This window comes from Colius striatus, chromosome 1, assembly GCF_028858725.1.
Source record: "Colius striatus isolate bColStr4 chromosome 1, bColStr4.1.hap1, whole genome shotgun sequence".
In the NCBI taxonomy this organism is placed as follows: domain Eukaryota; kingdom Metazoa; phylum Chordata; class Aves; order Coliiformes; family Coliidae; genus Colius; species Colius striatus.
The window spans coordinates 144,486,102-144,501,125 of NC_084759.1; the positions used below are offsets into that span (position 1 = coordinate 144,486,102).

Consider the following 15,024-nt stretch of genomic DNA (forward strand, 5'->3'; position numbering starts at 1 on the left):
CTGCTTGGATATGACACGGGATACATGTCAATGAGAAAACAGGTGACTGAATTTGTATGAGGAAGGGTTATATTTGGCTCGAGTCAATTTCATTCATACTTTAAGGAATTATTATAAACTGTAATATAAGACTTAGAATACGAAAAATGTATTTTAATTAAAAAATATGGATACAGTTCATCTGCGGAAGCCAAACCTTCTGTTTATGTAGATGTAAGCTACAAGGGAGCTTTGGACACTGAGCACAATGATTCCACTCTTGTTTCCTAGGGTGTAAGCGGTGGTTTCGGTGATGAACAAGATCCCTGGCTATCAAAACTGGTTGCTCGGCCAGGTAACTGCAAGAAAAATGTTAGTTTTATAAATGTCATCATATCTGTCTGTGCATCACATCCATTTCAGGAGGTGGGAGACTCACTCAAAGAAGAAACCAAACCATAACTAGACCCTTTCTGGATCAAAGCCTGTGGCAGAACTAATAATGGAAAGAAAATTTCTCAGGTGACCTTATAAAAATTTTATGTCATCAATCAGGGGTGTTACCTCTGCCTCCACACTTATATAATCCAGGGAGAGCATGAACCTCTGAAAAAAACTAAGAGGCTTCTCTGATGCATTGACTCACTTTTCTTGCCCTCACACCCTTTAGGTGTTTTATTAAAACCTTGCTGCTGGGCTTTTTCTGCCTGTCACTGGACATGTTTTGTAGTTACATGCTACACAACGGGGAAACCAATGTAGGGCCCATGATGCCTCAGACAGCAACTTGTTTTTCTACAGTAATTGCTTTTGGGAAGGTCTAAACAGTGTGTTTTCTTTGTCTCAAAATAGGGCCTTCTTGAAGCTTCAGTATGAATCTTTACAAAGTCAAAGTTGTGATTATTTTGCATGCAAAAAACCACTATGATGTGGCTAGAGTAGATTGAAGAGGGAGTTCAAACCCAAGGACTTGTAGGCATAACCACCCATGCATTTGAATAAGCTTCCAATAAATGTATTTGAGTAACTCTGGATGTAGCTGCTGGTATGTTGCCTCAATTTAGCCTAATTAAAAGGCTAGTGTCAGATTAACGTTTTAACAACATATCTGTTCATGCTGAAGATTTTTTAATAGGAAATGATTGCTTTTGAAACAATTGCAAAGGATCTCTTCTAAGTGGAAGTAAGCTCCTTATCATAATCTCTGGAATTTTTAACTGTCTTAATTTAACCTAACAAGGCTGTCAGTGCATCATGGAAACTTTTGAAATGGCATATTTAAGTAATCAATGAATCCATGCAGCTAGATTTAGGTTGTGCTAATGATCTTATAGCTGCTCCATAGATGCTTTGCTGATTTTCATGATTCTCACAAGCACATAAGTGTGAGAGAGACAAAAATAGTCAATGTACTGAGAAGGAGAAATTTTTGCTACTTCTTACCTCTACTAGTGGATGCCAGTGAGTTATTGGTTTACGTGGGTAAGCCAACATTTCATTCCAGTGATCTCTTCCAAGACCTTCAGCATCAATTCCTGTCCGACATACCCCAATGACTTCATTGTGCCCTACTCTGAGAATTGCAAAGAGGCAGAATTTCTTTTAATAAAACCAGCTTTAATAATATTTGATGTATTATTCTGTTTACCAGTTTAGTGCAGCACAGGATACACAACAAAAGTTTTCATATTGCTTATTACAGATATTAGTTTTAGTGTTAGTATAGTAATATTAAGTTCTGTAATAGTAGCATCCAAAACCTCCAGCCACTACCAGAGTGCTCCTAGCAGCTATAAAAATAACAATGAAGACTTAACCCTTGCCATTATAAGGTTACAAACCAAAAGACACAAGGGTAGAAAAAGACTGCAATATACAAAATTACTTAGAAGGAAAGCATGCTTAAATTTTGTGAGAGATAAAGGTGGAGGAAAAAGTGAATACATTTCCTGCTGCAAATCCTTCAGACATCATTTCACATTGTATTTCTCAGTTCTAATTGTTGAGGTCAAGAAGCATAGATGTAATGGTCTGTACCTTAATACTTCATGATCCTGGCAATGCCATAGACTTGTTGAGAGACTCTAGAAAGTTATTTTCTGTACCATGGCTATGTATACCTTAGAAAAATGTTTTCTAATCTCCTTTTAGCAAAAGATTTGAAAGGAGCAGATGAAGAGGAATGAAAATGTGCAATTTGCTGTTGTCTTCTCACCCTAAAGGCACCACAGTTTGCCTTTCACATCTGACTGAGAAAGTCTTCCTGACAGAAGTTGGAAGGCAACCAGAAATCCCATGTCAAGGAAAAACAATCTGAAGGTTCGTGTTACCAAATTGGATTTTCACTGTTTATTTGAATTGGAATCTCCACAGCTCATTACTAATAGGACTTGAATAAAATTACTTGGATTCGGCATGATTCTGTCACTTATTGTCTAGTTTAACCTGCAGTCCTTGAGCCACTCTAAGCAGAAGTTGCTTCCTGACAGTTCTCAGTGGGGACACAGATAACTGAGGCGCAGATTTGTTATCAGGGCAGTCTGAACCTAAAAGCTACAAAGCTTCTTTACCGAGTCAATCAAAGAATTAATTATGACTTAATTCAATGAGATAATTACAATCCAATGATTTTTTAGTCATCCAAATTTTCTTTGACTTCAACTACCTGCCATTTAAACATAAATCAGATGTCTTTTATAAACTGAGACATGCCTGATTTATAAAGCTTTCAGATAGTCCATCCACCAAATGAGGACAGAAATGTGTGCCAAGACTAGTGGCCCATAAGAAGACTGAGCTATGTATCGTCTCATCACAGTTATTTATGATCTAGATAAAATGGCCTGAGCTCTAAAAAGGGTAGAAGCTTTAAACCTCTTCAGGAAAACAGCCCAAATGCTTCATCTTTTGTGACACTGAACCTACTTGAATGTTCAAGGAGATAGAAAGCTGTCACTTGCAATTATCAGCTCATGGAAGACTAATGGTAAGAAGGCAAACTCTGCTTACCGGTCATAATCCATCACTGCAATGGAGAGGCTGACCTGGTCCACATTCTCTGGAGGAATATCAAAGATGATAGCCTCATTATAAGTGGGATTGAGCGTGTTCTTCTTTGTGGTCGTTTTCCGCTTTTTCAGTCTTCGGCCCTCACACATCAGTGACACTTTGACATATGGATCTGAGCAACAGATAATCAGTTGTGTGCATTTGACTCACTCAAATGTGTAGCATAAGAATATTTTTTTTTTTTTAAATATGAATGGTATATTGATAAGACAACAAATTACAAATATTTTAGTGACCGTAGCAAACACTAATTTCAATATGGTCTCAGTGAAAAGGAAAGGTATAGGCATTGTTAACAGACATACTGACAGTCAGACCAAAGATATCCAGTAGATTTGAACGATGTCTCTACCTGTTCTCCTGCTACTTCCATTTCACAGCCATGTGAAACACACAAAATACAAGGAGTTCCCATTTGCCTCCTTTCTGAATAGATTCTGCGTTATCTAAAACCAAAAGTAGATTCACCTGATGCGCCAGTTATATCCATTGCTTTGAGATTCCTACATTTGATGACTGTTAATGTCATTCTCCCAGCAGTAGGCAAATAACAAAGAGAAAACATGATCTCACCCAAATCTATGCTTTCCTGAAAAAGAAAAGCAGTAATTAGAAATCCAACCATATTGACAATGATTCAATTCAAATCATGCAAAAATTTATAATTTCTTTTATAATATGGAGAGACCTCTGTTGCTGCCTTAGATGCTTTTGAAGAGGTCACTAATAATTTCCAGAAAATTATTTATATAAAACACAGAGTACCAGCAGAGTAACAATCATAGGCAGGATCTAGAATTACTAAACTGATAAATTAAAACAAAAGCAGAGCCAAACTTTCTAGATTCCTGATATGTTTGTGTTGAATTCACACAAAAAACAAAGTGCTGAGTGTAGAATGTCAAGTTCTGCTCATGAAGACTGAGACTCCATCATCTCAAATAGAAAGAAATCTATTGGTATTTTCAGATCACATACATTTACATGCCTTTTAGCCATTGAAATTAATATATGATATTTAATTCTGCACACGTATACGTGCACAAAAAGTTATCTTAAGTTCTTTCAAAAGCTGAATGTGCTTGTTGCTAGCTTTATTGCTTTTACTGTGTTATGAGGGTTTGTTCTGTTCTAGAAAATGAAATAAGTAGCACCTAGAGTTTTCCTGGATCAACAGCAACTTTTTGGAGGATAGTACATTAGGAAAGGTGGCTAAGGTTCAGATGGATCTTAATAATCCTCAAAAAGAGGTAGTTTCTACATTGAGACTGTGCTGTGAAATCATGCAATACAATGTTGCTACACAGTTCAGATGCTATAACACTTCAGAAATGTAATCTAAGGAATTGAGATTCCATCGGTTCTTACTTTTTCTTTTCACACAGTTATATAATCATCCTAACACCAAAAGCGTTTAATTGTTGGGATGTTAGTTATACTCAGATTGTTCCTGTTCTTCTAAGATTTTAAATACACTCCAAAAAAAGCCCAAAGATAAGTGCATATTAAGAATAACCGATGATTTAAAAATATGAGCTTGCAAGAAGCATGTAAGGAAGTCAGTTCTGCAAGGCAGCCACTCTCAAACAAGTTCATGTGATCTCAGAAGACTTTCTCAACTACTACTATGAAACTTATCTCAGCTTCAATATTTTCTCTGTCAAACCTACAGCTACCCTGAGTGTACAAATTTGAGAACTACTGGATTTATGGTACAGCTGCTCTAGCATCAAAAGGCAAACATGATGTATTTTTAAATGATATATACTAAAATAATGATTGCTCTGTGGATGACAAATACATTGGTTATAGTTGTAACACAGACCAAGGCTTCTTGTTCACATTTTTCAGCTGCTTATATGAACGATTTTATTGACTTCCTTTGGGTTAATACACTGTCTAAATTGAAACAGGTACTTCATATCTTTCTCGAGTAAAGATGGACTTAATCACACGCTTTAGGGATTTTGTGTTTTTTATGTTTTCTCTGCATTGTAGACTTCATATTGAAGAATTCAGTTTTAGAATACCTTTAAAATCCCTCTTGTACTGTTAATAAAATATTGATTTTTGTGTAGGTTGGTCAATTCACATGTTCAGTCATTTTGCTGGGATTCTGTTCTGAGAATTAATAGATTGGTAAGTATGTGAACATGGACTGTGGGCAAATTTTGTGCTTGTCAGGATTTCAGATTTCTCAGGATTTCAAAATTATTTAGCTCATTCAGTCCATACAGGATGAATACAAATATTTGACATGTCCTTAGCCCATCCCCTTACTTTGCCACACAGTATACAGAATTTTGTGCCACAAAGTACATTAACAAACTCACTTTTCTACTTCATGAAATATAAATAAAACTTGAACAAATGAAGTGTAGTTCTTTTCACTCATTTGCTGAAGTGGCAAGTGGTCTCTGTTATATTTTACAGCTTTTTGTCATATCTGAAATCTCTTTGAAGCACAGCTTCTTTACTAGCATTACTTTTTGAACTCAGACTGATTGTTCCTTATATCCATACATCAGAGATCTCATTCTTTTTTTAAAAAGAAAATATAGTTCCTCCACAGTCAGTGCTTCAAAGTTTAAAAGCCTCTGTTGAGAAAGGTGATGGCCAGGTTGGATCATAAAACACAGTGATCAACTCATTAAAAAGACTAATTTGTCCCTTAGAAAGACGACTTTTGTAGATGAATGGAGATAGGAATACAAAGTTGAGTATTCATTCAAAGTTTTGGGTGAGCTCAAATGATAAACTAGGATACAGATATGACTATTTACCATTACTTAAATACTTTAAAAGAAGCATTGCCCAAAATACTTGCAAAACTCCATATGGTGGCTACTCTACCATACTTTTTTGAAGGCAGAGAAAAATATCAGTGCCTAACAAAACAGCAAACATTTGAGGCTTATGCTTAGTCCCTTTTCTTTCCTTTCTGTACACTGTGTACTGACGTTACACCAAAAAAGAGCTTGAATAATTCCCTGTAATCAGACCTGGTGTTTTTGACCACGCAATGAATAAACAAGATGCCTTAATGCAAAAGGGAATGGGTAATCTTTTTGCTACATACAGTAGATTATCCAAAGGGCAGATGCATTGAAGTTACTAGAACTCTGTAACTCAAGTACTGATTACTCAGTTTGAAGTGGAAGGGATGATATTAGGATAATGAAAAGATTACTATTCCATTGTTTATGTAGGCCTTTTCTGACACCTATGACCTACACCCAGAAAAAATTGTGTCTTGTGGTGCCCAGAAATGTCTGATTTTCTTCTGGTGGAACAATACTCATGTTGCTCTATGCACTATTTCAATAGAAAATTCCACAGTAGATGAGGACAGATAGTATTTCGAATAAGCATTCTTGTCACTCGTTTCGAATAAGCATTATGAGTCACTCGTTGTAAGATAAAACACTAGAAATAAAACTAGTAGGTACCCTGCACTAGTCCATAGACACCATTTAACTGTTCTTCTGGCTGCCATGGATTGCCACCACAAACTAATTCTCATGATCCTCGAATGGAGTTAAAATACAAATTCTTTCAAAATTCTTTAAACAATTCTGATGATTTTATCTTTTAGATGTTTTTTTTTACTAGTTGTGGCACCTGATGTTTGCTGATGGTTTTGCAGACAGCGTCATTTTGGTTAGAAAGGAGTAGAAAGTCCTAGTACTTAGTTTCTGCTCTGAGTATCTGCAGAGATTGGTAGTCTTTCTTCATAGTTGAATGAAATGACTGTGTTTTGTTAGAGCCTCTCCAAGTCACAAGGTAACTGGGGATTAAGATATTAAAATGTATAATTAAAATAAATATTCTTTGGAAAATCATCACACAGAGTGAAGCCCAAAACTTACAAATCTCTAAATGTTCTTTTGAAGGATTAACATTAAAGTTACACAAATAAATACATACTATAGTATCAGAGACTGGATCATGAGTAAAATGTCTGGGATATGACCATTCACACCCTCTACTCTTCCTAATTTGTTAACTTGAGCCCTAGAGGTTCATGAATTTGGAGCTGAAAACACAAGCTTGGACCTAGATAATGAACAAAGTAAAGCTCAGCTTTTAAAATTCTCCTGGCAGTCTCTGCCTACTACATTGATTGTCATGAGTGGCATTTCTAAATGCCCTGGATCCTTAGGTTCTATTGATTTTAACTGAGATTTAAAAGTAGGATATAATTCATTTCAGAATTCCAGTGGCCTAGAAAATTCTGATTTTTATCACTAGATGACTAAATTCCCACAAGTCATCTGACAGGAACGCTTCTATACGAGTAAATCTAAGGAAGCCTGGGTATAGACTGTACTGAACAATTATGGCTTTACAGTCTACCTTAAACTAAACAGAACTCAGCAGACACAGATCTTGACCCAGTGGTTGCCACTCATGTAAATTTTTAACTACACAAATTATCTTATAGGCATCAGAGTCACCCAGAATTGCAGATTACTTATATAACTGCCATGAAGTTTTATCTCTTTCCGAGGCCTATTTTGAGTTTTCCTTTTTTTCCTTAAACTAAACTTAGATTTCAATTAACAGTTAGCATTACAGATGCTCATAATGATTCCCCCCAACCGACTTCCAAAAGCTAGCATTGAGCACAGCTGCACTAATGCAAATGGATGCATTTGTTGGTACTGCATATCTCTTCTTCATTTATTTCCCTTTTGTGTACACAAGTGATCATACAGAACTAAGAAACTAGAACGGTGGTAAGTGCTATACCAGCTTCAGTTATTTTTATGGCTCCCTGTTTACCTCTCTATTCAATCCATTTCCTGCTACGGCGATGCTATGCAAAATAAACCAAAGAGAACACTGATCTCCAATATGTATGTCAGCTAGTCAGGTTTTTTCTAGCTACAGAATACAGATTCTTCAAATACCATAATTCTTATCCCACACTAACAACCATCCCTGAATATATCTGTTAATATTTTTTTCCATTTGGTTACCAAGGATCTGTGCATATTCCCTGCTTTATGGGCTCTTGGGAAATCAGTCTAGCGGTTGGCAAAGTAAGATTAAAAAAAGTCTTTTATTCTATCAGATCCAATGGACATCAGTGTTCTCAGTTTAACATGCCTGTAAAAATAGCAGCATTTCTATAGAGGCTATGCTCCCTACTCACAGTATAGATAAACAGGGTAAAGATGTGAGGAGAAGTTTAAAGTCTGTGCAGGGAATCATCAATGAACCTGATCAAATTTTTAGAACAGTTGTTGTTGGAAAAGTCTTTGCTGTGTTTAATTTTTTCCAGCTGTCTCCATTAAATTCACTAGAAGAGACAATTTTTAGCTAGGTACCTCCACAAATTCAGTGAGAAAGTTACATAGAGATTCTTCTATGTTCAGGATAGTATCTTCTAACATATCACCATCCATAATCTTGAACTGAATGAGAAAAATTATTTATTGACTATACTGAAAAGTGTAAGTATAAGAAATTCCATAATTTCCTTGTGTAAGAACTTAGAATCATGGAATCATAGAATGGTACGGTTGGAATGGACCCTTAGAGATCATCTAGTCCAATCCCCCTGCAGAAGCAGGTCCATCTACATAGGTCACATAGGAATGTGGCCAGGTGGGTCTTGAATACCTCCAAGGAAAGAGGCTCCACATCCTCCTTGGGCAGCCTGTGCCAGTGCTCTGTCATTCTCACAGTAAAATACATCTGAGCACTGAGAACTTTTTGTGTTCCACCTTCATCCCATTACCCCTTGTCCTGTTGCTAGGTACCATAAAAAAAAAAGGGATGCTCCCAACCTCCTGAAACCCACCATTTAGATATTTGTAAATATTAATGAGATCCCCCCTCTGTCTCCTCTTCTCCAGACTAAACAGCCCCAGTTCCTGCAGCCTTTCCTCATAAGGAAGATGCTCCAGTCCCCTGATCATCTTGGTGGCCCTGCACTGGACTCTCTCCAGAATTTCCCTGTCCCTCTTGAGCTGAGGAGTCCAGAACTGGACACAGGACTCCAGATGAGGCCTCACCAGGGCAGAGTAGAAGGGGAGGAGAACCCCCCTTGACCTGCTGGCCACACTCTTCTTGATGCATCCCAAGATGCCATCGGCCTTCTTGGCCACGAGGGCACATTTCTGGCTCATGGTTAGTTTGTTATCAACCAGGACTCCCAGGTCTCTTTCCACAGAGCTGCTGTCCAGCAGTTTGACTCCCAGCCTGTACTGGTGCATGTGATTGTTCCTTCCCAGATGCAGGACTCTGCACTTGTCCTTGTTGAGCCTCATGAGGTTCCTCTCTTCCCAATTCTCAAGCCAGTCGAGATCCCGCTGAATGGCAGCATAGGCTTCCATAGTCTCCCTGCCATATTCCAAGATTGTAACTGGTTTCCTATATTAGCAAGAGTGAAAAGTTTGTATGGACCTGATAGGTGAAATACGGTGACATTTTTGCACCATTTTTTTGATCACAAATTAACAATGGGCCAATTTTTGGCTGACATTTGTGTCTTCTTTTTCCCTAATTTTACATGTTTTGCAATTCAAACAGTCTAAAAGAGCAACTTACTATGGATTCTTACGGCAAGCTATGCAAGTGTAACTGGAACTAAAAGTTTTACATGCTTGTAGTTTTACTAGTGTGTCATTAATTTCCATGGCTAAAATAATAAGTATTTGTGTAATTAATACGGTATTAAAAATGAAATTCCCTCAAAAACTTCCTTTTTGTTGCTTTCATTGTAATTTATATTATCAGAATCCACAGAAAGTAATAATTTTTGTTCTTAATCTCAATTTTAATAATCAAACCCACTTTGCTATTAACTGTAATTTAAATGATGTTTTAAGGATTTCATGTGAGAGTAGAATAGCTAAAATACTAAGAGTGGCATGAATTTATTTAGTACTTGATTCCTATACAAGGGATTTGCATGGGTTTTTCCTCTTCCTTTTCCTGTTTTGTTTCAAGTATGCATCTGTACTAACTAATAATAATTTTCTAGATATCAAAGAAGTTATTTGGACATTGACATTCTTAGATTTTAGCTGCTTCCTTCAGTCACACTGAAAATTGCTTTTATGTATAGTATGCAGATTTAAATAAAAAAACATTGCCAGAACTAGACCTCTGAATTACTTGAGTATTGCATGAAGAAAATTCCCCCAAAGGATAGATTTCTCTCTCTCCTTTTCTGTTTAGAAACATAGTATATATATATATATATATATATATGTATATGCACTATGTGTTATATATACATACATATATATCTATATACACACTATGTGTTTTTTTAATATATATATATATATATATATATATTCATTCTTCCCAATAAAAAATACTGTCCTCAAGCTTCAAGAATCAGGGGATAAAATAACGCGCAATGACAAATGTTGAGAGTTGGATGGAAAGAAAAGAAGGGGAAAATACATCCTCTCAGACAGCTAACTAAGAATGTATTAAGATAGTTATGATTTTGATGTTTAGATTAGAAGTTAAAAGAAAGATAGGAAATGGCAGTACAAAAATCTAACATTCTGCTGCCTCATCTATGCCTTTAGAGTATGCTATCACAGAAATTGTCAAAAGTTACACAAAGCTCGAACTGAAGAGTTAATTCTATGACTTCTCAAGGGGATTTTACTTTGGAAACTTTGTCCCCACAGCTAATATCTATTTTCCTCTCCTGCTACTCTTTGCATATCAAATCCATCTTTTTCTTCCTCCCAGCACCACTTATTGATTGAACTGTTGCTCTGAGAAATGAATCAATGAGGTTTCTGTTTGTTCTTGCCTCTGTGGAAGACAGTATGGAAGCAGTGGGGCTTGTTGCTCTATAATGACTACATCTTCTGCTTGTGGAGGCCTAATGTTTGTTTTTGCCTGACATCTTGATTGCTCTGGGTAAGCGCAGCTGTTAATTGCGGTCCTGATTGTATAGAGAAGACTCTCTGAGACAGTACGTTGGATCCAGCAGGCTGGATGCTCTCAATAGCACCCCAGGAAGTCTCCTGGGTGCTTCTTTTGTCACTCCCTCTGCACATAAACATCTGTCTTGTGCACCAGGGTGGTAGTTTCATCTTGCTGGGCAGCAAGGAAGCCTATTCCTGCTTCAGAACAGTTGACAGGAGAGGTACTTACTTCTGTGAGTTAACTGTGGCATCTATCAGTACACAAATGAACAAAAATGTATGTGGATTCCAAAATTAAGATGCTCTTCCGAAGCAGCAATGTGGACTGCAACAAGACTACTTGGAGTGAGAAAATCACGTAACACTTACGGCACAGCAGTTCAATCAAGCTGTGCACCTTAGCATAGCTATCACAGTACTGCCTGGATGTAGAGATAATAACTTTCCTCGAGGAAACCATATTCTTTGTTCATCTAATGTTTCTTAAAGTAGACTGAAAGTAGCAGTTTGACTCTGGTAAGGCAGAATAGTCACATAATTTGTTGTTTCAAATTGAGAGAAATAGTCAATAACAGAAACTTCCACTGCTTCCAGTTACTAGACAGAAATCCACCCTTTCTCCATCATCTTTTCTAGTTATCATTCAGACAAAATCGAAATGAAAAAAAACCTCAACAAGCTTCCTGTACAGACTGACTTAGAATGTCCTTTCATCTACTCAGTAGCAGGTGATCACATGAATCATTTATGTTACTGTCTGAGTAGAAATTACAAGTGCTAGCTTGTACTTTTAGTACTTGTACTAAAACAGGCCTTTACCCCTTGACATCTGTTTAACATTGTGTGAAAGCGTTTATGTACATTTCAAAAACACTAATAGTCCCATTCTGATGAGGATGGCCAACTGGAGGGCATAGTCAACTGCTGGTGATAAAACAATTCCTGATAATGCTGCTCTGTGAACACTAAGAAACAGGACAATCCTTATAATGTAGCCTCAAAGTCCCACTACCACAAGACACATCTTTGTGAGCTCTGTACCACTACTGCCTTACTACAAATAAGGTCTAGCATGCCATTTTTTGTCCACTTAGACAATTAGTGAACTATGGAGGAAACTAAACAAAGATAATGACTGCAATTGGTCTGGGAGAATTGCTGATGTGGGGTTCATTCTTGTGTGATCAAGAAGTCAGAAGAATCTCTTTCCACAACAGAGTCCAACAGCTAGTAGGACTACCTGTGTGACATCCTAGCCTGTGAGGTGTTTGAGATAAACAAATTGAGACAAATGTTATCATATGGTTTATTAAAAAAAAAGTATTTAAGCACTTTTGTCTTCTCCAGCAACACTATTCACTTATGTTCCAAGTACTTTAGAAACAGCAGTCGGGTAGCACGGGTATCACATGAAGCCTGTCTCCTTACAAAACCTTCTTTTATATCTCACTTTCCAAAAGAGAAAACTGCAGCACTGAAATGCCTGGTGTTGGAAAACTAAATAATAATCAAGTTCCATCTAAGTGAGATAACTCAAGAGGCTACAAATATATGACAGCTCCATGACTAACATTCCCAGGAGACTACTACTGTGCTGGAAATGGCTCTAATCTGAATTCTGAGCCCTGTTTGTTTGGGGTTTTTTTCCCCAGTTGCGTAGTTTCCTATAATTGGTTACACTAACAGAATTCATGGAATACTTTTAGGAAAAAATATTTCTGACAGTCACTTGCCAGCTTTGTAGGCAATAATGTTAAAGGCAGAGATTTCCAAAGCAATCAGTCATTTTAAAAAGTATAACAGGAAGTTAATAAACTTTTACATCCAGAAAGTGTTAGATGACAGCAGGTGGTCTTTTTTGCCTAAATAGTTTTACAACACTGAATATCTGTACTTAAGTGCTTGTTAGCAATTTCAATAAATGACTTTTTTTTTAAAGTACGTGGCATATTTTGATAGTAACAAAACCTCATAAATGTATTCAAAACTCACAAAACTCACTTCGCAAAACCAGAAGTTAGATATGCTGACTAAACAATTAATTTGACATTATTTGTTTGCCTATGATGTTATGAATTAATTTCCTAAAGTGTATTAAGAATTGCAGTATTACAATATCCTGAACAACCTTCACAGGTAGTTCAAAGCTGACTCTTGAGTATTTCTCTTTTTTAATTAATCAAACGAACAGGAGTAAGTGATGGATTATTTATTAAAAATTCAATTACTCGTGTATAAGGAAAATTTGGGGATATTAATAGCATCAGATACCTAGGACAGTTCCACAACTGTTTTAACAGGAAATTTACTTTGATAATTTAACATTAAGATATGAAAATGCTTTAGCACTTACAACAAGCACATGCTACATTTTATACAGTAGCTGTAGGTTTTCAATATAACATACAACAGAGAAAAAAATGATATGATGAAAATTAAAGGAACAAAATACAAACTACAAAAGATGAATAAATATCAACAGTTGAAAGCCATATGAATAAAATGAGCGTGCGTGGGAGGCCAATCCTGCACTTCGATAAAATAGATTCAAGTTGCTATTCTAAGCAAAAAAAAAAGAAACAAACAAACATTCAAACTACATTCTCACAGAGTCATTTGTTTTATGGCCAAAAGCACTCCGTGCAACTATCCAGTCTGATTTTCCCCTAGCTATGTATTTCCTGTACCATATAAAAACTCCTTATGGATGTGCAAAAAATCTTTTAAATAATTATGTTAATTACTGACAGACAATCTTTGCAAAGCAGAGAATCTCCTGATCTCCTGTGGTAAAATGTTGCAGTTCATTTCCTTGGTAAATCTGTCTAGGTGTTCAAGACTGCAGAGCCTTGTGCCATAATAATAGCTTCTTTTCAAGTAGGTAATAGGAATGATTCTTACCCTCTGCCTTCTGAATAACAAAGTTCTTGACTACAGAAGAGATACAAAAGACTCAAAACTGAGGAGAGGCTACTTCTGCTGTCTATCACTTCTACGATTTTCTAGCATCTATCATTTAGGAACAGCATGAGCAAACCACTGGATTTAGGAAGCATGTCTGAGCAAAAGGCTGAGAAACTTCACAGAACCAGAACATACAACAAAACAAAGCAGTGGTGAAGGAGGAAAAAGCATAAGAGGAATGTATTTGTATATGGCTGGTTCCTATGCTCTAATATATAAATAAGGACTTTCCCATTGAAACATCCAGGGTTTTTTTTTTAAGGATTGTTAATGAATCAAAGCATACTTGCCTGGAGCACCGTTATTTTTCACTAATTGTGGTATCAGATGGATCTTTTTTATTGAGGCTTAATTCAAGTCCAATTAACAAGCATTTTTTTATTATTTAATTGCTAGCTAGTGACAATGGTAAACTTTAGGTGGGGTGCTTATTACTATAATTCCTCATTGATTAACATCTTATGCACTGTTTATTCCTGTGCAGGATTGGCTCCCTCATCTTACAGGTTCTGAAATGGCAGAACAAGAAACCTTTATTACTAACCAATTTTAATCTACATGAAACAGTTGAATTGAAACACAAGACAGAACATTGTACATATAGTAACAGGACATCTTATAGGTTTCATTTTGCCAGGAAAAATCAATTTAATCGGTTTTGTATACAATTTTATGAGACTAATGTAAGGCTTGTGTCACCCAATACTAGAAGATATCTCAATTTTCTGTGTTTACTGTTAATGATTTAAGTGCAGACAACTTACACACACAAGTACTGTAAACTACACTGACTGAAAGGCTGAAATCCAAAAACTTCATACTCTCTCTTAAACTTCATACATATATTTCACAGTAAAACACCACGAGAGAGAATTAAGCAATATAACTGCATTAATCCTTAGTGAAGAAGAAACTTGACTGAGAATTCAGCACCAAGATTAGCAATCATTTTTATACAGATGTATATTAGTTTCTTCCCCAACTGCATAATTCGGTATGGCATTTCAATCTATGATGAACAGTCTAGGGATTTTAATTTACTGAAACCATTTGAGTTATCAGCTAAAAATCTCAAAATCACACCTGTTGCAAAGGACTGGTGAAC

At 36.3% G+C, this 15,024-nt stretch overlaps 1 protein-coding gene across 1 annotated transcript in view; it reads right to left on the minus strand.

Annotated features, from left to right (window-relative positions):
* Positions 1–266: 266 nt before the first annotated feature.
* SYT10 (synaptotagmin 10) overlaps positions 267–15,024 on the minus strand; it is a 38,084-nt gene continuing 23,326 nt past the window's right edge. The window contains exons 4-7 of the mRNA XM_061988891.1: positions 3,517–3,637; positions 2,989–3,160; positions 1,423–1,552; positions 267–338 (exon numbers count right to left, since the gene is read on the minus strand). Of these exons, the coding sequence (XP_061844875.1) occupies positions 267–338; positions 1,423–1,552; positions 2,989–3,160; positions 3,517–3,637 (495 nt within the window). The remainder of the gene's footprint in view (positions 339–1,422; positions 1,553–2,988; positions 3,161–3,516; positions 3,638–15,024) is intronic.